The 21,176-nt window shown below is 41.8% G+C and overlaps 1 protein-coding gene across 3 annotated transcripts in view; it reads right to left on the bottom strand.

The window, feature by feature from the left end:
• The window catches only part of B3GLCT (beta 3-glucosyltransferase), a 137,852-nt gene that overhangs the window by 47,532 nt on the left and 69,144 nt on the right, over positions 1-21,176 (bottom strand). For all 3 annotated transcript variants that reach the window (XM_084612209.1, XM_084612210.1, XM_084612211.1), the window contains one exon: positions 7,955-8,066. In XM_084612209.1, the coding sequence (XP_084468335.1) occupies positions 7,955-8,066 (112 nt within the window). The remainder of the gene's footprint in view (positions 1-7,954; positions 8,067-21,176) is intronic.

The following is a 21,176-nucleotide window of genomic DNA, read 5'->3' as shown; positions in this document are numbered from 1 at the left end:
GGCACCTATTTGGAATTCAATTCAATAAACTAGCATTGGGCAAGATTAAACGTGTTCTACCCATAATATAAAATGGAGGTGCTAATACAAAATGGAGTTCACAATTTGATAGACATATTCCACGTCATCACATATGGAGCCATGAACCCACATTTTGGCAGGTAAACAGCAATTCTTATATATTTATTAGGGCTGCCAAGTGATTTAAAAAATGTATCGTGATTAATCACGCAATTAAAAAAATTAATCACAGTTAATTGCACTGTTAAATGATAACAGAATACCATTTATGTAAATATTTTTGGATATTTTCTACATTTTCAAATATACTGATTTCAATTACAACACAGAATGTAAAGTGTACAGTGCTCACTTTATGTTTGTTTTTTATTACAAATATTTGCACTGTAAAAAACAAAAGAAGTAGTATTTTCAATTCACCTAATATAAGTACTATAGCGCAAACTCTTTATCATGAAAGCTGAACTTACAAATGTCGAATTATGTACAAAAAAACCTGCATTCAAAAATAAAACAATGTAAAACTTTAGAGCCTACAAGACCACTCAGTCCTACTTCAGCCAGTCGCTCAGACAAACAAGTTTGGTTACATTTGCAGGAGATAATGCTGCCCGCTTCTTGTTTACAATGTCACCTAAAAGTGAGAACAGACATTCTCATGGCCCTGTTGTAACTGACGCTGCAAGATATTTACATGCCAGATGCACTAAAGATTCATATGTCCCTTGCATGCTTCAACCACTATTCCAGAGGATATGCATATGCATCCATGATGATAATATCCAAAGCAGAGTGGACTGATGCATGTTCATTTTCATCATCTGAGTCAGATGCCACCAGAAGAAGGTTGATTTTCTTTTTTGGTGGTTCGGGTTCTGTAGTTTCCGCATCTGAATATGGCTCTTTTAAGACTTCTGAAAGCATGCTTCACACCTCGTCCCTCTCAGATCCAGACCTTGGGTCGCGCGCTGTAGCTATTTTTAGAAATCTCACATTGGTACCTTCTTTGCATTTTGTCAAATCTGCAGTGACAGTGTTCGTAAATCAAACATGTACTGGGTCACGAGGACCAGATGGTATTCACCCAAAAGTTCTGAAGGAACTCAGATGTGAAATTGCAGGACTACTAACTGTAGTTTGTAACCTATCATTTAAATCAGCTTCTGTACCAAATGACTGGAGGATAGCTAATGTGAAGCCATTTTTTAAAAAGGGCTCCAGAGGTGAAAACAGCTATTACAGGCCAGTAAGCCTGACTTCAGTACCAGGCAAACTGGTTAAAACTACAGTAAAGAAGAGAACTGTCAGATACACAGATGAAAATAATTTGTTGGAGAAGAGTCAACATGGTTTTTGTAAAGGGAAATCATGCCTCACCAATCTACTAGAATTCTTTGAGGGGGTCAACAAACATGTGAACAAGAGGGATCCAGTGAATATAGTGTACTTAGATTTTCAGAAAGCTTTTGACAAGGTCCCTCACCAAAGGCTCTTAAGCAAAGTAAGCTGTCATGGGATTAGAGGGAAGGTCCTCTCATGGATTGGTAACTGGTTAAAACATAGGAAACAAAAAGTATGAATAGATGGTCAGTTTTCAGAATGGAGAGAGGTAAATAGTGGTGTTCCCCAGGGGTCTGTCCTGGGCCCAGTCATATTCAACATACTCATAAATGATCTGGAAAAAGGGGTAAACAGTGAGGTGGCAAAATTTGCAGATGATACAAAACTCCTCAAGATAGTTAAGTCCAAAGCAGACTGCAAAGAGCTACAAAGGGATCTCACAAAACTGGGTGACTGGGCAACAAAATGGCAGATGAAATTGAAAGTTGATAAATGCAAAGTAATCCACATTGAAAAACATAATCCCGACTATTCACATAAAATTATGGGGGCTAAATTAGCTGTTACCACTTGTCATAAACATACAGCTAAGGGTAGCCTAGAATTCCTCCTTACCTGTAAGGGTTTAAGAAGCTCAGATAACCTGGTTGGCACCTGACCAAAAGGACCAATAAGGGAAAGAAGATACTTTCAAATCGGGGGTGGGGGGGAAGGCTTTGTTTGTGCTCTGTGTTGTGAGTTCTCTGGGGAAGCAGAGAAGCATCAGATCAGAAAACTCCTTCTCCTAAAATCATCCTAAAATGAGTCTCAATATTGCAAAAAGAGTAAGTAAATAAGGCAAGTCGCATTAGATTATCTTTTGTTTTTAGCTTGTGAATTTTCCCTATGTTTAGAGGGCCGTTTATCCCTATTTTTTGTAACTTTAAAGTTTTGCCTAGAGGGGAATCCTCTGTGTTTTGAATCTGATTACACTGTAAAGTTATCTTCCATTCTGATTTTACAGAGGTGCTTCTTTTACTTTTTTTCCTTTATAATAAAGTTCTGTTTTTTAAGAATCTGGTTTACCTATTTGGTTGGTATATTATTCTCAAGCCTCCCCAGGAAAGGGGGTGAAGGAGCTTGGGGGGATATTTTAGGGAACAGGAACTCCAAATGGTCCTTTTCCTGAATCTTTGTCTAACTCACTTGGTGGTGGCAGCAGTACCCATCCAAGGACAAGGAAGGATTTGTGCCTTGGGGAAGTTTTTAACTTAAGCTGGTAGAAATAAGGTTAGGGGGTCTTTCATGCAGGTCCCCACATCTGTACCCTAGAGTTCAGAGTGAGGAGGGAACCTTGACACCACTCAAGAGAGAGCTCTTCATAGAATCATAGAACTGGAAGGGACCTCGAGAGGTCATCTACTCCAGTCCCCTGCACTCAAGGCAGGGCTAAGTATTATCTGGACCATCCCTGACAGGTGTTTGTCCAACCTGCTCTTCAAAATCCCCAATGATGGAGATTCCACAACCTCCTTATGCAATTTATTCCAGTGCTTAATCACTCTGACAGTTAGGAAGTTTTTCCTAATGTCCAGCCTAAATCGCCCTTGTTGCAATGTAAGCCCATTGCTTCTTGTCCTATCCTCACAGGTTAAGAAGAACAATTTTTCTCCCTCCTCCTTGTAACAACCTTTTATGTATTTGAAAACTGTTATGTCCCTAAACAAATCAAATTTTTTCAGTCTTCCCTCATAGGTCATATTTTCTAGACCTTGAATCATTTTTGTTGCTCTTCTTTGGACTTTCTCCAATTTGTCCACATCTTTCCTGAAATGTGGCGCCCAGAACTGGACATAATACTCCAGTTGAGGCCTAATCAGCGTGTAGTAGAGCAGAAGTATTACTTCTCGTGTCTTGCTTACAATGCTCCTGCTAATACATCCCAGAATGATGTGTTTGCTTTTTTTGCAATGGCGTTATACTGTTGACTCTATTTAGCTTGTGATCCACTTTGACCCCCAGGTCCCTTTCTGGAATACTCTTTCCTAGGCAGTCATTTCCCATTTTGTAGGTGTGCAACTGATTATTCCTTCCTAAGTGGAGTATTTTGCATTTATCCTTATTGAATTTCATCCTATTTACTTCAGACCATTTCTCCAGTTTGTCCAGATCATTTTGAATTCTAATCCTATCCTCCAAAGCACTTGCAACCCCTCGCAGCTTGGTATCGTCCACAAACTTTATAAGTGTACTCTTTATGCCATTATCTAAATCATTGATGAAGATATTGAACAGAACCAGACCCAGAACTGATCCCTGCGGGACCCCACTCATTATGCCCTTCCAGCATGACTGTGAACCACTGATAACTACTCTCTGGGAACGGTTTTCCAACCATTTATGCACCCACCTGATAGTAGCTCCATCTAGATTGTAATTTCCCTAGTTTGGTTATGAGAAGGTCATGCGAGACAGTATCAAAAGCCTTACTAAAGTCAAGATATACCACATCTACTGCTTCCCCCCACCCACAAGGCTTGTTACTGTCAAAGAAAGCTATCAGGTTGGTTTGACATGATTTGTTCTTGACAAATCCATGCTGTTATTTATCACCTTATTATCTTCTAGGTGTTTGCAAACTGATTGCTTAATTATTTGCTCCATTATCTTTCTGGGTACAGAAGTTAAGATGACTGGTCTGTAATTCCCCGGGTTGTCCTTATTTCCCTTTTTATAGATGGGCGCTATATTTGCCCTTTTCCAGTCTTCTGGAATGTCTCCTGTCTTCCATGACTTCTCAAACATAATTGCTAATGGCTCAGATATCTCCTCTGTCAGCTCCTTGATGCTCTAGGATGCATTTCATCAGGCCTTGGTGATTTGAAGACATCTAACTCGTCTAAGTAATTTGTGACTTACTCTTTCCCTATTTTAGACTCTGATCCTACCTCATTTTCACTGGCATTCACTATTTTAAACGTCCGATCGCCACCAACCTTCTTGATGAAAACCAAAACAAAGAAGTCATTAAGCACCTCTGCCATTTCCATATTTTCTGTTATTGTCTTTCCCCCTTCATTGAGTAACAGGCCTACTCTGTCCTTGGTCTTCCTCTTGCTTCTAATATATTTGTAGAATGCTTTCTTGTTTCCTTTTATGTCCCTAACCAGTTTGATCTCATTTTGTGCCTTGGCTTTTCTAATTTTGTCCCTACATACTTGTGTTATTTGTTTATATTCATCCTTTGTAATTTGACCGTGTTTCCACTTTTTGTAGGACTCTTTTTTGAGTTTTAGATCATGGAAGATCTCCTGGTTAAGCCAGGGTGGTCTCTTGCCATCGTTCCTATCTTTCCTACGCAGTGGGATAGTTTGCTCTTGTGCCCTTAATAATGTCTCTTGGAGCCACTGTGGATAGTTCTCTGAAAACATCCACTCAATGTGCAGTGACAGTCCAAAAAGTAAACAGAACGTTGGGAATCATTACGAAAGGGATAGATAATAAGACAGAAAATATCATAATGCCACTATATAAATCTATAGTATACCCACACCTTGAATAGTGCGCGCAGATCTGGTTGCCACATCACAGAAAAGATATATTAGAATCTGAAAAGGTTCAGAGAAGGGCAACAAAAATGATTAGGGGTATGGAACAGCTTCCGTCTGAGGAGAGATTAAAAAAGACTGGGACTTTTCAGCTTGGAAAAGAGATGACTAAGGGGGAATATGATAGAGGTCTATAAAATCATGACTGGTGTGGAGAGAGTAAATAAAGAAGTGTTATTTACTCCTTCTCATAACACAAGAACTAGGGGTCACCAAATGAAATTAATAGGCAGCAGTTTTAAAACCAACAAAAGAAAGTATTTCTTCCCATGACACACAGTCAACCTTTGGAACTCCTTGCCAGAGGATGTTGTGAAGGCCAAGACTATAACAGAGTTCAAAAAAGAACTAGATAAATTAATTGAGGATTGGTCCATCAATGGGTATTAGCTAGAATTGGCAGGGATGGTGTCCCTAGTCTCTGTTTGCCAGAAGCTGGGAATGGGCAAGAGAGGATGGATCAGTTGATGATTACCTGTTCTGTTCATTCCCTCTAAGGCACTTGGTGTTGGCCACTGTCAGAAGACAGGATAATGGGCTCGATGGACTTTTGGCCTGACACAGTGTGGCCATTCTTATGTTCAGAGAATCTCTAGTTTATAATTTTGTGAAAAATAAAAATATTAACTATTAACTAAATTTTACTGAAAGTACCAATATCACTTATTCAATGCACACAACCACTCCTTGTGGTTGATTTTTGAACGTGCTTTAAATTTACACTGGAACCCCATTTATCAGATCTAATTAGGACTGGGGCCAGCTCAGATAATCAGGAGAAAGGGCAAAGAGCTAAGTGTTCCTTATTTTAAGATGGGGAGGGGGAGTTCGGGGCAGTCAGCCGGAGCCCCAGCCACTGTCAGCTCCAGGTGGCTGGTGGTTCGGTTTATACAGAGACCCGGATAACGGAGGCTTGGATAAACAGGGTTCTACTGTATATCAATAAAATGTTTTCAATTGATAACCATATATATTGTGGATAGTGAAACTAAAGTTCAGCGTTTCATTTTAATTATGCAAAACCACGGATTTTATGGGGGTTTTAATCGGAGAATTTGGATTTTTTTTAAAATCACAGAAATCTAGGATCCCTGGTTATGAGACTACAAATAGCATTTTAAAAACTCTATGTTATTAAGGGTCTCACATTTTAAAAGTGGTTGTTTAGAAGAGAGGCTATGCCAGATGGCTGTAAAGAAAGTGTATTTCTAAACAAAGTCCCACACTCATACCCGAAGTAAGGCTTCCCTCAGCCCTTGAACAAAATAACAGTAAATGAACAAGGCCAATTCCTGCCAGTTTCCCAAGTAATATAGAAGTATGGCTTCCTTCAGCCAGTCAAAGTAAGGATATCAAGATGCGTGTTTTTCAGCAAGTCCCCCAAAATACCAGATCAACAGTCCAACTCATGGCTCCCTTCTAACACAGCCTCTGTGGGCAGGGCAGTAGTCAATTGAGCAGCTCTTCCTTGATGGCTTTGGGTCTGGTCCTTTGTTCCAAAAGCTTCCTAACCCCTTTTCTTCTTGGGCAGGTATGAAAGATTACTTTTCTCTTAGGAACCAACCAGCCTAATAACAAAGAATTGTCCTACCAAATCAGACCAGGGTCCACCTATTCCAGTTTTCTGTCTGGCAATGGTCAGTGACAGCTGCTTGAAGGGAAGATGCAAGAATCCCCAAAGTAGACTGCCACCCACTCCTCCTATGGCTGCTTTGTCGTCATGAGACCCACCTAGAGAAATCTCCTTTATGGTCAATGTAACAGGGTGCTGGCCAGGAGGTCCTGGCCAGGCCCCTGTTAGCCCAACTCCAATTAAGGGGCATTAATTGGGGCTGGCTGGGTATGGCTCGCCTAAGGGCTTGATGAGAAACACCTGCGGACCTTATTAGCCAGAGGGGCTATATAAAGCTGGCAGGAAGGAAGCAGGAGGGGGGAACAGGAAAGGGAGGAGCCTGTGGCTGTAGGTCCCTGCTGGCTGAGGAAGGTAGCTGTCCCCCAGGGAGTTGTGTTGAACAGACTGTATATTGATGGTGGTGGGAAGTGACACTGCAAATAAAAGAGCACTGGTGCTTGCACTCTAAGCGGTCTCCAGCTGATTTGTGGAACGAGCAGCGAAGGGCTCCGTTACAGCCAACTTTAGCAATTCCTCCAAGGCAGGACAGGTACTCATACCTTTTCATACCGCAAGCTTTAACACATTCCCTGCTTGAATGCGGGGCATATACTTCCTATGATAAGCTATTTAGATTTCACACACACACTATTTTGTAAGCTACGAGCCATGCAAGTACTGGTCTACAATGGAACTCTTTATAATAGAAACAATTATAACTTTAAAAAATAACATTTTATATTCATCATTTGGTATTTTAAATGAATTATTTGTAGGACTCTGTGTCTGTCACAGAGGTCGAGGAAGTCACTGATTACGTGACTTTCCGCAACCTCTGTGACTTCTGTAGGGGCCAGTGTGGCTGACCCTAGGGCTGCCCAAGCAGCTGGCTCTGGGCCGAGGTGCTCAGGTGGCCCCTGGGACATCCACACCATCCTTCCTGGGACAGCCAGAGCAGCTGCGATCCACAGCTCCAGACAGCTGTTCCTAAGCAGCCGGCTGGAGCAGCCACAGTCTGCTGGCTCTGGCAGCAGTCCCCAGGTGGCCGGCCAGAGCAGCCATGGTTCCCAGCCAGCCATCTGAAGCAGCAGTGATCTGCGGTCCCCGGCAGCTGGTACCCTCGCCCCAGCAGCGCCCCCCTCCCCCAGTGCCACCCCCAGCAGCGGCCCCTCCCCCCAGATTTAATCACAGGTATTTTTAATATGTCATGGACAGGTCCCAGACCGTGAATTTTTGTTTACTGCCCATGACCTGTCTGTGACTTTTAATAAAAATACCATGACTAAATCATAGCCTTAATTATTTGAACTAGTTTTCCAGTGTTTTTATCCAATACAAAAATCTCCTTCAAGCACATTCAAAAGATTAGACATCTGATGATTTTTTATTTCACCTTAGACTTGTCAAATCTTCTAAGTGTTTCCAGCAGCTTAACAATTTGTATTCTTGTATCTTCTTCACAGAAGAAAATCCATGAGGAGTTTCTACCATAGGAAGCAGAGAAGCTAACAAAAGAAAGAGGTTGGTTTACTACAAGATTGACTTCTGAAGAGATTACAAACCTGAAGTAAAACAAAGAAACAAAATCCCTGCTAACTGGAACTCAATCCCTCAGCCAGATGGACCCCAAAACAATTAGTGTCAATGCAGGATCATGGACCATAACCCATATGCAGTGAAATGTAGATGTCTACTTAAGGGAAACTCAAAGACCCTGCTCTCGGTTCCAGACTATCTGCCCATAATCTGCACAGAGATGAATGTGGATGTGCAGAGTAAATAAATTCAGAGTTCTCCAGGTACTGGTACATAACCTACTTCCCCTCCATCTTACCTTTCTTCCATAGAATCCCCTTGTTGGAAGTCTAACAAACAGAGCAATAACCTTAGAAGTGATACTAGTTGGTGTTTTAGCAAAACTGCCCTGCACTAACTATACTAGCCCCTGAATCTAATGGTGTTTGTGTTCTTTAACTCAGTTAAAAACTGCACAGATGGAAGGGATTTCCCTTCACTGAGGTTTAGTTAGGCAGGCAACAACTAATCACAATGCAGGATTCTCAGCCTCTCCAGGAGGATCTTCCCATTTTTCTCTCAGTCAAATTCTTCCACAACTAAAATATCTCTTAGCCAAATAATGCCCCCCTGTACTCTTAAAGGTGCTTTTATTGTCCTTCCTCTGGGAGGGAAAACAGTGCCTTCTGGATAACAGGAAACAATTAAAGATGCATCAGTGGAGCAGTACTGCACAAGAGAATAATGTCTCGTGAACGTGTGGTGGAACTCTATGTAGATGCTTTGCAAATGTCAGGTAAGGGTATTTCCTGAATGGATGCCACTGAAGTTACTTATGCTCTTATAGAATGAGCCCTCATCCCATGCAGAGAGGAAGATACCACAATTGATAACAGATACAGCCAGAGATCAACTTAGAGACTCTGTGGAAGGAAACAGTTTGACTTTGGACTCATTCTGCTGTAGTGAGGAATAATCTAGGTGATTTTCTAATTGGTTTAGTCCTTTGCAGCTAGAAGGTAAGAATGCATTATTCCTCGAGGGAATGAAGTCTCCTCTTTTCCCCCAATCCATGTAGTTTCAGGAAAAAAAAAACCCCCACAGCAAAGTGGATTGATTGGTTTATGTGAAACTCTGAAATTACTTTGGGGGGTGAATTTCAGATGCAGCCATAAAGAGACTTTCTCCTTATGGAATATAAGGTATGGTACATCAGCGCTCCCAGCTCACCTTCCCTCCTGGCTGAGGTGATGACCATAAGGAATGCAACTTTAATTTATAAGTGAGAAACGGTTTGAAGGGAGGCTTACTGAGTGCCAAAAGAAGAAGGTTTAAGTCCCATTGAGAAGTATGTTTCCTTGCTGCTGGAAAAGTTCTGATTAGGCCCTTTAAAAATCCGTTAATCAGAAGTGAGTGAAAATTGAATAATGTCTGATGGTGGATGGCATGCATAGATTGCTGTCAGGTTGCCTCGTATAAAACTGAGGGAAAGCCCACCTGTTTTGAGAGAGAAAAGGTAGTCCAAAATGAGGGAAATATCTGCTGACTCAGGAGATACATGTTTCTGCTGCGGTCAGATGGAGAAATGCTTCCACTTGGCTGAACAGCATATCTAGTGGAATCTTTTCTGCTATTAAGGATGGCTTATACAGCTTGAGAGCAGACATGTTCTACTGCTGATGCCCATCCAAAACTAAACCATGAGATGAAGCGCTTTGGGGTTGGGATGCTTGATCCTTCCCCATTTCTTGACCCAGAAGAAGGGTAAGGACTGGATGCTGATCGGAGGACATTTGGAGACTAAAATTATCTGGATCAGCTGGAGGCGATGAGGATGATTCATGCCCTGTCTTGACAAATTTTCTTTAAGACCCAAGGTAGGAGTGGTGAGGGAGGAAAGGCATAGCTCAGATGGCCTGACCAGGGGAGACGGAGAGCATCACCCTGAAAGTGTAGTCTTAGAGCTCCTCTGGAACAGTATATGTTACATTTCTTGTTCGTTTGGAAGGCAAAGAGATGCCAGGTGGGAGTCCCTCATTAAATAAAGATGTTCTTAACTACCGAATCATCCAATTCCCACTCATGATCAATGGTGAAATGCCTACTGACGACGTCCACCAATACATTCGGAGTTCCTAGAAGGTCAGCTGCCATCAGGATGATTTGATTCCTGTTACACCCATTCTATATAGCGATTGCTTTTACACACAAGGGAATGGATTTCACCCCTTCATGTTTGTTGATGTAAAAAGCAGTTGTCATACTGTCTGACATTATGAGGACATGGTGCGACTAGATAAATTGCAGAAAAATCTTGCAAGCGTTTCAGACTCAGTGTTCCAGAAGGTTGATGTATATCCTGGCCTCCTGGGATGTCCAAGTGCTCTGTGCCATATTACTGTTTATGTGGACTCCCAGCCTGAGAGAGAGAGGAGTCTGCAATGATCATCTAGTCTGGCGAGGATAGTAGGAAGGGGACACCACACATCCCTGATGGAAATCCTTCCCCATCACACACTGGAAGGAATTGTTACCATGGTATTTATGCTGTGTTTGGTTGGTGAATACACTGTCTGGAACCACACCTGAAGGCAATGTAGGTGGAGTGAGCTGAATGGGCTAATGAAAGTGCAAGAAGCCATGTGCCCCAGGAAGGAAAGACAAGTACTGTCTGGAGCTCAAGAGTTGCACATAACCTGATCTATCAGGTCACTCATGGTGTGAAACCTGTCCCTTGGTAGATAAGCTCTTGCCGTGACTGAATCTAGGTTGGCCCCTACGAAATCTATAGTCTGCATCGGAGTGAGGACAGACAGACTTTCCCAAGTTTACACTGACTCCTAGTGAAGAAAGTAGTTGAATAATTAATAAGGTCAACTCATAGGCTTCCTGATGTGTCCTAGCACTGAGAAGCCAATTGTCAAGATAGGGAAAGATGGTGAAGTTGTTCCATCTGAAATGCACTACTATTACCAGAAAGACATTGAGGGCAGTGGTGAGGCCGAATGCAAGTACCCCTGTACTGGACGTTACTGGGGCCCACCATGAATCTGAGAAAACACCCGTGGGCAGAGTGAACATGTGAAAGTAAGCATCCTCCATATTGAGAGCTGTAAACCAAATGTCTTTTTCCAGGGAGGGATTATTGACACCAGAGTGACCACGTGAAATTTCAGCTTGTGAATAAAGTGACTGAAAAGATCGAGCATAGGTCTCCAACCTCCCTTCTTTGTGAGGACTGTGAAGTATAGAGTAAAAAATCTTTTCCTTGGTGTTGAAGAGGTACGCACTCTATTGCTCCTCGCTCAGAAGGGATTCCACTTCCTGCGTGAGAATGGTCCCTGAAGAGGGGAGGGATGGGGGTTTTGAAAGACAAAGAGAAGTAAACTCAATTGCATAGCCACCCTGGATGATAGCTAATACGCACTTGTCCCTTACGGCACTCCAGTTATGCAAACAGAGAGCAAAATGATCCCCGAAAGGTATGTGTAGATCGGGTAATGGTGGCATCATTAATAGTTTGCAGCTCTCAAACTCCCGTCAAAAATATCTTTTTGCTGGAGGATGGGATTGAGATGGTGCAGCAGATGTGGGAGATGCAGGGAAACAAGACTTCTGTACTCTTTGTCTCTTATGAGGAGGGTCATAAGATCATTGGTGATAAAACTATTGAGATGTTGGTCTGTCTGTAAGGCTGCCTTTCTTTGATGCCCTTTTTGGGGCAGGTGTCTACATTCCCAAGGAATGGAGGATGGCCCTGGAGTCCTTTAAAATATGAAAGAACTCATCCATCTTTTCGTTGAAAAAGTGGGCTTCATCAAAGGGCAAGTCCTCTACAGAATTTTGGACCTCCCTGGGAAATCCTGACGTGTGTAGCCATGACTCATGGCACATCACAGTGGCTGTTGCTATTGACCTAGATTATGTGTCTGCTGCATCAGCTGCTGACTGAAATACAGTTCTCTTATCTTTCTCAATAAGACCCTGGAAGTGGGCACTGTCATGCTGTGATAGCTTGTCTATAAAGTCTCAATTTAGAATAGTTCAGATAGTGATATGTAGCCAACAATGCTTGATAGTTCACTGAGGCAACAGGATAAGACAACAGGCTATATATGGTCTGGTTTAAAAGTAAATTACTCATTCGCCTTAGGCAAGTAATCTGAAAGTTCAAAATGAAGAAGCACTTAACCTGATGAATAAAGCGGAAAATGTTTTATAATAAAATTTGAAATTATAGTTGACATTTCTGGGCCCCCTCTATTACTAGAATGTTACAACAAGGTACTGTCCACTTGTAAGACTTACCATCTCATGTGGCGAAGCTTCACTATCAGGGATTATAGCAAGGATGCTACTGTAATACCTTATTTATCTAATTTCTTCTCTCTTTAGCTAAGGCTGGCCTTAAAAGACCTTATTCACCTTTAAAGCTCACTATCCATTCTTGAGATCTTGCTCACACAATCTAGCTAACTCTCTTTGAAGCAGACAAGTATTCACTGCATTTGCTTTTGGTAGCAGTCATAAACAAATATACTTTAATACTAAGTAGCTGGCCTGCTACTATGTGGAAGATACAAATCTGAGTCCCAGACCAGGAGGGGTGGGGAACACTACTGAAGCTGGAGGGAGGATCAGGCATAGCTCACTAGCAAGATCACTGAAGGGTTCTGGAGAGAACCATCTCTGGACTCCCTTTTAGTGAATGGTGGAGGAGAAAAAATAAAGTGAGAAATCTCTTTGCCCTTTCCCCTTCCCAGAGGAACAGAAACACTAAATATGAGAAGGAAAAGCTCAGAACAAAATTTGTTTCAGATCCAAAATCAGGAGAAAAAACAGCAGCTACCTGTAGGGTCATCTCAGACATTGTATGTTATATATTATGATATGAGAGGGTACCTTGTCCAGTAATTTTTCTGACTTCTTTAGTCGTCTTCCTATTTCCATATGTTATTCACAATATTCTTCTCAGACATTTGTGATGAAATGCATCCAGGTTTTGTATATCTTTCTCGGTAAATTGCCATGTCTCACTGCTATATGTTGTGACAGCAATAACAATTGTACACATTCAGTTGTGTCTTGAGGGAGATGTTTTTGAGTCTTCCAAATGCAGCGTTTGCCCTCCCGATTCTTCTTCTTATTTCCTCGGAACTAGTACCATCTTGGCTGATGGCACTTCCAAGATACGTAAAATTGTCCACCTTCTCCAGTTTCTCTCTTCAATTTTGATTTCTGTCCCTATAGGCTTATCCTATGACTTTACATTTATTTGCATTGTATCTCAAACCTATGCAAGAATGGCAAATGTGGGTAGCCCAATGTGCAGCAAAGCATGGGATGGACTAAGGTCTATACAACTGTAAAAGTGGGAATGACAGATGATGATGACCTACAATACAGAAGCAGCATACGGAAGTCAGCTTTGATAGATCGTGAGCTGTACAAACCCAATGTTGATATTGCAGCACTTCAGGAAACAAGACTTGCAGATGCTGGTTTTGTCCAAGAGGCCAATTATACCCTCTTTTGGCGAGGTAAAATCTGTGAAGAAACTCATCTGCACGGTATCAGTTTTGCTGTGAGAAACAAGTGGGTAAAACTCGTAGAAACACCCAATGGGAAGTCAGGAAACCTCATAGTCATGTATGATGGCCTGAAGAAAGCTCTCGGTCCCACTGTTGACATGGTTGCCCCTCTCAAATCGCACAGTGGTGAAATCATTACAGATAAAAGGAAGCAGTTGTCTCATTGGGTTGAACACTATTCGGAGCTATTCGCACAAGAAAGAAACATCACCAGTAAATCACTGGACCAAATACCAAGTCTACAGGTCATGCCAGAGCTAGATGTGAAGCCCACTGTAGAAGAGCTAAGCAAGGACATTGATTTGCTATCAAGTGGCAAGGTTCCTGGAAAAGATGGCATCCCAGCAGAAATCCTCAAGTGCGGGAAAGACAACCTATTACCATATCTTTATCAGCTGCTACTTAAATGCTGGAAAGAGGGTGAGGTACCACAAGAGATGTGTGATGCAAACATCATCACTTTGAATAAAAATAAAGGCGAAAAGGGCAACTGCAACAACTTCAGGGGTATCTCGCTACTAAGTGTAGCAGGAAAAGCTTTCACGAAAGTCATCTTAGTTCGCCTACAACAGCTAGTGAATCGTGTCTACCCTGAATCACAGTGCGTGTTCAGGGCTGGAAGATCAACTATAGACATGATATTTTCTCTGCGTCAACTCCAAGAAAAGTGCAGAGACCAAAACTGACCATTGTGCATCACCTTTCTGGACCTAACCAAAGCATTTGACACAGTCAGCAGAGCAGGTCTATTTGCAATAGAAAAGATACAATGCCCACCAACCCTGTTAAGTCTTATACGTTCGTTCCACAACATGAGAGCAACTGTCCAGTTTGACAGGTCCACTTCGGACAGCTTTGAGATGGAAAACGGAGTGAAGCAAGGATGTGTTCTTGCCCTTACGCTCTTTGGAATGTTCTTCTCGGTACTCTTGAACTTTGCATTCAAGGACATGAAAGATGGAGTGTATCCCCACGCAAGATCAGATGGGAAACTCTTCAGCCTGTCCCGAATTAAATCAAAGACAACAGTCAAAAGGTGCTAATCAGGGAACATCTATTCGCTGATGATGTTGCCCTCATAGCCCACAATGAAGATCTACTACCAGAACTCATGGACTGCCTTTCAAGTGCCTCTCACGCATTTGCTCTCACCATCAGCATCAAGAAAATGGTTGTATTAGGACAGGGGGTTCCACAAGATCCTTCAATTACCTTAAATGCAAACCAGCTAGAAGTAGTCCAAAAGTTCAGTTATTTAAGTTCCACAGTGACCACCAACTTCTCACTGGATGATGAACTAAATGTTCGCACTGGAAATGTTCGCCACCACCTTTAGCAGACTAACTAAAAGACCATGGAACAACTCAAAGCTTACCATCAAGACCAAAATGCTAATGTACCAAGCCTGCATCCTCAGCACTCTCATGTATAGTGGGGAAACATGGACAACTTATGTTCATCAGGAGAAAAGGTTAAACAGTTTCCACCTGTGTTGTTTACGCCACATACTCAACACCAAATGGCAGGATAAAGTCACCAATGCAGAGGTTCTTCAAAGGGCAAATGTAACTAGTGTGACAGCCATGCTCAAGCGAAGACGACTGCTCTGGCTGGGCCATCTGAGTAGGTTGGAAGATGGACGCATACCCAAGGACATGCTATATGGGGAGGTATCAGAGGGAACAAGAACAACAGGATGTCCAAAGCTTTGCTATAAAGACACATGCAAGCAACATATGAAGGAATCTGGAATTGATCCTAAACAATGGGAAATCTTGGCAAGTGATCATAACAAGTGGCGCTATCGTCTCCATCAGGGAATCGAAGTCCATGACAGAAGCTGGCTCCTACAGCTTGAAGAGAAAAGAGTCCGTAGGAAGTAAGCAGCTCCCAACCAAGATACATACATTTACAATAACTGCCAAAGATCATGCAAATCTCGGATTGGACTATTCAGACACGTGAGACATTGCAAACCATCTACATCATACGCTGCAACTCCCACCATCCGTTGCAGACGACAGGATGCCAACAACAAGGTCTGTACAACTGTAACAAAGTGGGAATGTTCTTAATGTTTTCTCTGAATACTGTGTGTGCCTCCGTTTCCCCACTGTGTTACTCAAGTATTTGGGTGGTGGGATAAGGATGTGTGACCTTTGCAGAGACTGCTAGAGTGCAGGAGTGACTGGCAACTGATAGCCAGACCCATCCTCTGCAAGAAGCCAGCCAAAGGTGTTGGAGAACAAAGAGAGAAGTGGAGGCAAGGTCATGTGTTTGCCTGAGAAACAGACAAAGGGTGGAGATGGAGCAGCTGGGCATGACAGAGGCTGGGCTGCCAGAAGCAAGTCAGTCTCCTGGTTTGGGACTCGGGGGCAGAACCCAGGGCTCTGGGCTCTCTATCTCCCCCTGCCCAAGATGGACTGTGCTGTAACCAGGAGTCTCATGATCATTATTGTTTTCCTTAGAGCCCCAGCTCATGGAGTCAAGTGGATACGTAATGATTTCAGCCTTCATTCTTAAAGAAAAATGAAGTTTCTAACCCTCGTGGCTGTGGAGAAAGCTTCAAAATGTGACTCCAGTGAACCCTCAAAGCTCAAAAAGCAGAAGGCAAATACAAAGAACACCAAACTTATTATTTTTACATAATCTCATGATTCTAAAGTCAATCTCATGTTTTTTTGTGAACCTGCTTCATGATTTTTGAATATTTAGGGTTAGCAAGACTGTCAGAAAGTGACTTGAAAATGTCAGTTTCACTCCTGTTTAAAGTCAGTTTCTAGTCTAGTATTTGTAGGGGGATAATATCCCTAGAGCCCAAGGCAGATTCAGTACAAACTCACAGGGCCTTGCCCAAGTAGGATATTTCCAAAAGTTAAATGATCTATTCCAAGCTTGGTGAACTGCAAAAAAGTGATAGAAAGTAATCTAGATTTTTCTACAGTTGTTAGAATTGTTGTGTTCAAGAGTTAGTAACAAAGTAAAAACATACATTAAAATGTTAAACCTAACCAGTGTCTCTTAAGTGACCTGACACAAGATGTCAGAACATGTTAGTATTAGACCTAAGTGGGTCTAATATTTATTTAATTTTCTTCCTTTATATAGGAATTAGATGAAGTGCTTCTGTCAGCTAATTTCTAAGTTATTATCTAAAAAAAAAAAGTTTTCAGGTGCCTAAGTAGCCCCTGGACTCACAGTTAAAGTTGCCCCCCTCCCACCAAAATCTGAAATGGTGCCCCTGGCTGTCACTTCCTGCTTTCTTTACTAACAAGATCTGTTCTATGTTGTGTTGACGATGACTAATAAACCCTTCTGTTTCACAACGGTGGCTGAGAGTCACTGCTGACTGCAAAGCTGGGGGGCATATAAGGCTTCCCCATGTGTCCCATTCAGGTGGACTCCCTGCAGGAAGTTCACCGTATGAACAGGGGTGCTGAACACTCCGAGGTCAGACCCAGGAGGTGCTAAAGAGGAGGAGGCTTGCCCGAGTGAGAGTATGCCCAGAGGGGAGACACACTGCACTACAGTCCTGTCTGACTTCATTCAAAGTGGTTCCAAAGCACTGAGTCTGTGACTCCATGACAACAACAGATTGAAACAATTATGTATGTGGATGTATAAGAAACACCTTGTCTCCAATATATGTTTGCAAGACCAATTCAATAATACAAAGTCTCTATATAAAGTATAACTATATATATAGTGTATATATAGTGTATATATACATATAGTAATACTTTATATAGATATAGTCAGTAATATAAAGTCTCTAAATACATATTTCCTCCACATACCACAACCCTCTCAGAGAAAGCCCCCTAAATACATAATTGCAAAACTGTATATGTATAATTAGGGTAAAAATCAAAGGAATATTACTGTAAAAATATCCTACATCCTAAATGCAAAACTACATTTAAGAGGTATGAGCTAATGCACATATTTTCGGTGTACAGGTGAATCGCATCATAGGCGCGTTTAACTTACACGAAATCAACTATACGCACTCAGCAAAAAAGAAGAAAAATAACAGGATACCTGTAAATAGTGCGAACGATTCCGCCCACCATTCCACTCAATGAGCATATGCCCTGGAGTGAGTGTAAGATGGGAGACATGAATCTGCTGTTCCCTCAGTCGGTCTCAGTTCCCACGTGCCTCTCATAGTGTGAGCATCTCGCCATGCTGAGTGTGATTCTAGTGTTTAAAAATACTGTATGTATTTTTCGTACAACATGGCCCCTAAACGCAAGCCAACTACTTCATCTGGTGCTCAATCGAAGAAACAGCTATCTGTTCCAATGCTGGAGGAAAAACTGGCTGTGTTGGATTTATTGAGAGATGGTATGTCAGTCTCCAACATGGCACAGAAATATGGCTGCAATGAATCTAGCATCCGTGCCATCAAGATTCGAGAGAGAGAAATTCATCAAGCCGTGGCATTAAGTGCTCCAATAACTGCTAAGGTTATGAGCCAGGTGCATGATAAGACTTTAGTGAAGACTGAAAAGGAATTAAACTTATGGCTGGGAGACATGAACCGTAAATGTGTGCCTATCGATGGCAACATGTTGCGAGAAAAGACTCTTAGCCTCTACGCGCTGTTCAAACCTCCCGCCAAAGAGGGACAGCCTTCTGATGAGAAGGAATTCAAAGCCAGCCAAGGATGGCTTAACAGTTTTAGGAACTGCTTCAACCTCAAAAACATGCAGACTACTGGTGAAGCTGTATCTGCCAATGAAGAGGCAGCAAAAGCCTACCTCGAACAATTAAAGAAAATCATAGAAGAAAAGGGCTATCTTTGGAACAAGTTTTTAATGCTGACGAGACTGGGCTCTTCTGGAAAAAAATGCCCAACCGCACTTAAACTTCAAAATCAGAAAGACAAGCCCATGGCTTCAAAGCAGCTAAAGACTGTGTGACTGTTGTTTTCTGGCAATGCGGCTGGGCATTTAATAAAGCTGGGCTTGCTCTACAGGGCTGCAAATCTCCGTGCCCTAAAAGGCAAGAACAAAAATCTCCTGCCTGTGTTCTGGCAATCAAATAAAAAGGCTTGGGTGACAGCAGCATTATTTCTGGATTGGTTCCACAAGTGTTTCATTCCTGAGGTCAAGCGGTACCTTGAAGAGAAAGGACTTGACTTTAAAGTGTTGCTGATCGTAGACAATGCTCCTGACCACCCTGCGGCACTCCGGTTTGCGCATAATGACGTTGAAGTCGTCTTTCTCCCTCCCAATACCACCTCCATCCTCTAACCTCTCGACCAAGGCGTGATTCGCTGTTTCAAGGTCATGTACACAAGGCTTACGTTCTCACGGATACGTAGCATTATGGATGCTGATCCCAATCTTAATGTGATGGAGCGTTAGAAGTCCTTCAACATTGCCGATTACATCACTTATATTAAACAGGCAATGGATGTAGTCAAGCCTGAAACAGTCAATGCATGTTGGCGAAACCTATGGAAAGAATGTGTGAATGATTTTAAGGGTTTCCCAACCATTGACAAAGAAGCGAAACACATTGTTCAGATGGCCAGGCAAGTGGGTGGTGATGGCTTCGTTGACATCCTTGAGGAAGAAACTGAAGAATTAATTGAGGGCCATAGAGAAACACTGACTAACAAAGAGCTAGAGGAACTGATAAAATTGTCTATAGAAGATGAAGATGATGACGACGAACAGGAAGAGCCAGCAAGTTGGAATCTTCATAAATTTGCTGAAGTGTTCAAAGCAGCAAAACACTTGAATGATTTAATTTCTGAATACAATCCCTCTATGGAACGAAGCCTCGTATTACGGACGATTTGAGACCATATCAAGAAATGTTTGAGCAGCTCAAGAGACAACAGCGACAGTTGCCGATCACCATGTTTTTCAAGGAAAAAGAACAAGCAGCAGATGAGCCTACGCAATCAACTTCTCAAGCTGAACCGGAGCCAACCACTTCGTCTACGACTCACTCTCCGTCACCCAAGCTCTCCGTCACCTCCGTCTCCTAGATCAACATCAAGCCCTAATGACCTCCTGTAATTACCTCCCTGTAATTACCCCCTGCAATTAAAAATACAGTACTGTAAAATTATATTTTGCATATGTACTCTTTATTATATACTGTATACATTATACATTTACATCTATTACTGTACAGGGTTGTATACACAAAACCATGTACAGTATACTGTACTTTATGGGTAATTTAAGGAATTTTCAAGGGTAATTTTGACTATATGCGATTTTCGCCTTACACATTGACTTTAGAACCTAATCCCTGTGTAAGATGCGACTCCACTCTGTATTCTATGTAAGGGTTATTTCTTTTTGCTTACTTTCAGCAGACTTATCATTTTAGTTGTTTAATAATAAGGTTTACTTGAAATTCAACCAAGTTTCTCTATGAGGGCCTTGCTTAAATGCAAGTCAACTTGTCATGAATTTTTTTTTTATACTACAGTTTTCCAGCAAGAAATCCCTGTTCTTGAACAGTGGTAAGGACAGTAATGGAAAATATAATTTTCTCCATCAAGATTAACTACAGAACAGAATAAGAAAAACAACATGAGTCATCAGGAGTCCTACACTGGTTAGCATGTTCTAGAAGGCCTGGAATCAGAGGACTGAACTTAATTTCAGGATAGTTAGGCAAGAACCCCTCCTACACGTACTGTAAGACTCATTAGCTGGCAAATTACCTAAGTTTTCTGCACTGGTTACCAATTTACTTCCAGGTGAAATTCAAGTTGGTAGGTTACTATCTGTAAAGCCCTTCATGATGCAGGTCCCATTGCAGCAATCACTGGAACTTTCACTTTTAGAATTAACTTCCACTAGAACAGTCTGAACCCACATCTGGCCCCTATGGAATATACTGTAAAATTTAAATCTTTGTTAAATAAAACCAGTCCTGGAATCCACTGATATTTAGTTTGTCATCTGAGTTTTCCCATCTCTGACTCCTTCAGAGAAATTAGCTTGCATCTGTAAGGGTTTGGGATATATACATCCCCAACTTTAGGAAATGTTTGTTTTGTACCCTATGTAAATATCATCCAGATTCTACAATAGTAGGTGCATGTAAACAGATGAGATCCTTCATCTCAGTTTTCATGCAGTACAACACAATGCATTACCATTCAAACTCACCCCCTTCTTGGTGTTTTACCTTCATTAATTAACTTATGTTCCCCAGGGCAGGACTTATCTTATAAACCTAAACCTAAACCTTATCCTGGGTCTACTTTTCAGCTGGCAGCTACTAAGGTTTCTCCACGAAGGACATCACATACATCATCCTACCTTTCTCACCTCAGAAACAATGTCATACTTTTAGTGAATCAGAATAAATGAGACCTATCTAGTCTAGCTACCAGGACAACTCAACAGAATCATTCTGTACCTCCACATAGTGTCCTATACTCTGCCACCTGCCATAGGGTATTGGGCATGGATGTAAATAATAATTATACAAGCAGTTTATATCAGATTTACCTTTGTGATCTACTGCTAT

Source organism: Lepidochelys olivacea (assembly GCF_965140295.1).
Source record: "Lepidochelys olivacea isolate rLepOli2 genome assembly, chromosome: 1".
Classification (NCBI taxonomy): Eukaryota; Metazoa; Chordata; order Testudines; family Cheloniidae; genus Lepidochelys; species Lepidochelys olivacea.
Note: the sequence above shows the minus strand (reverse complement) of the source record. Positions and strands in the feature narration are given on the sequence as shown.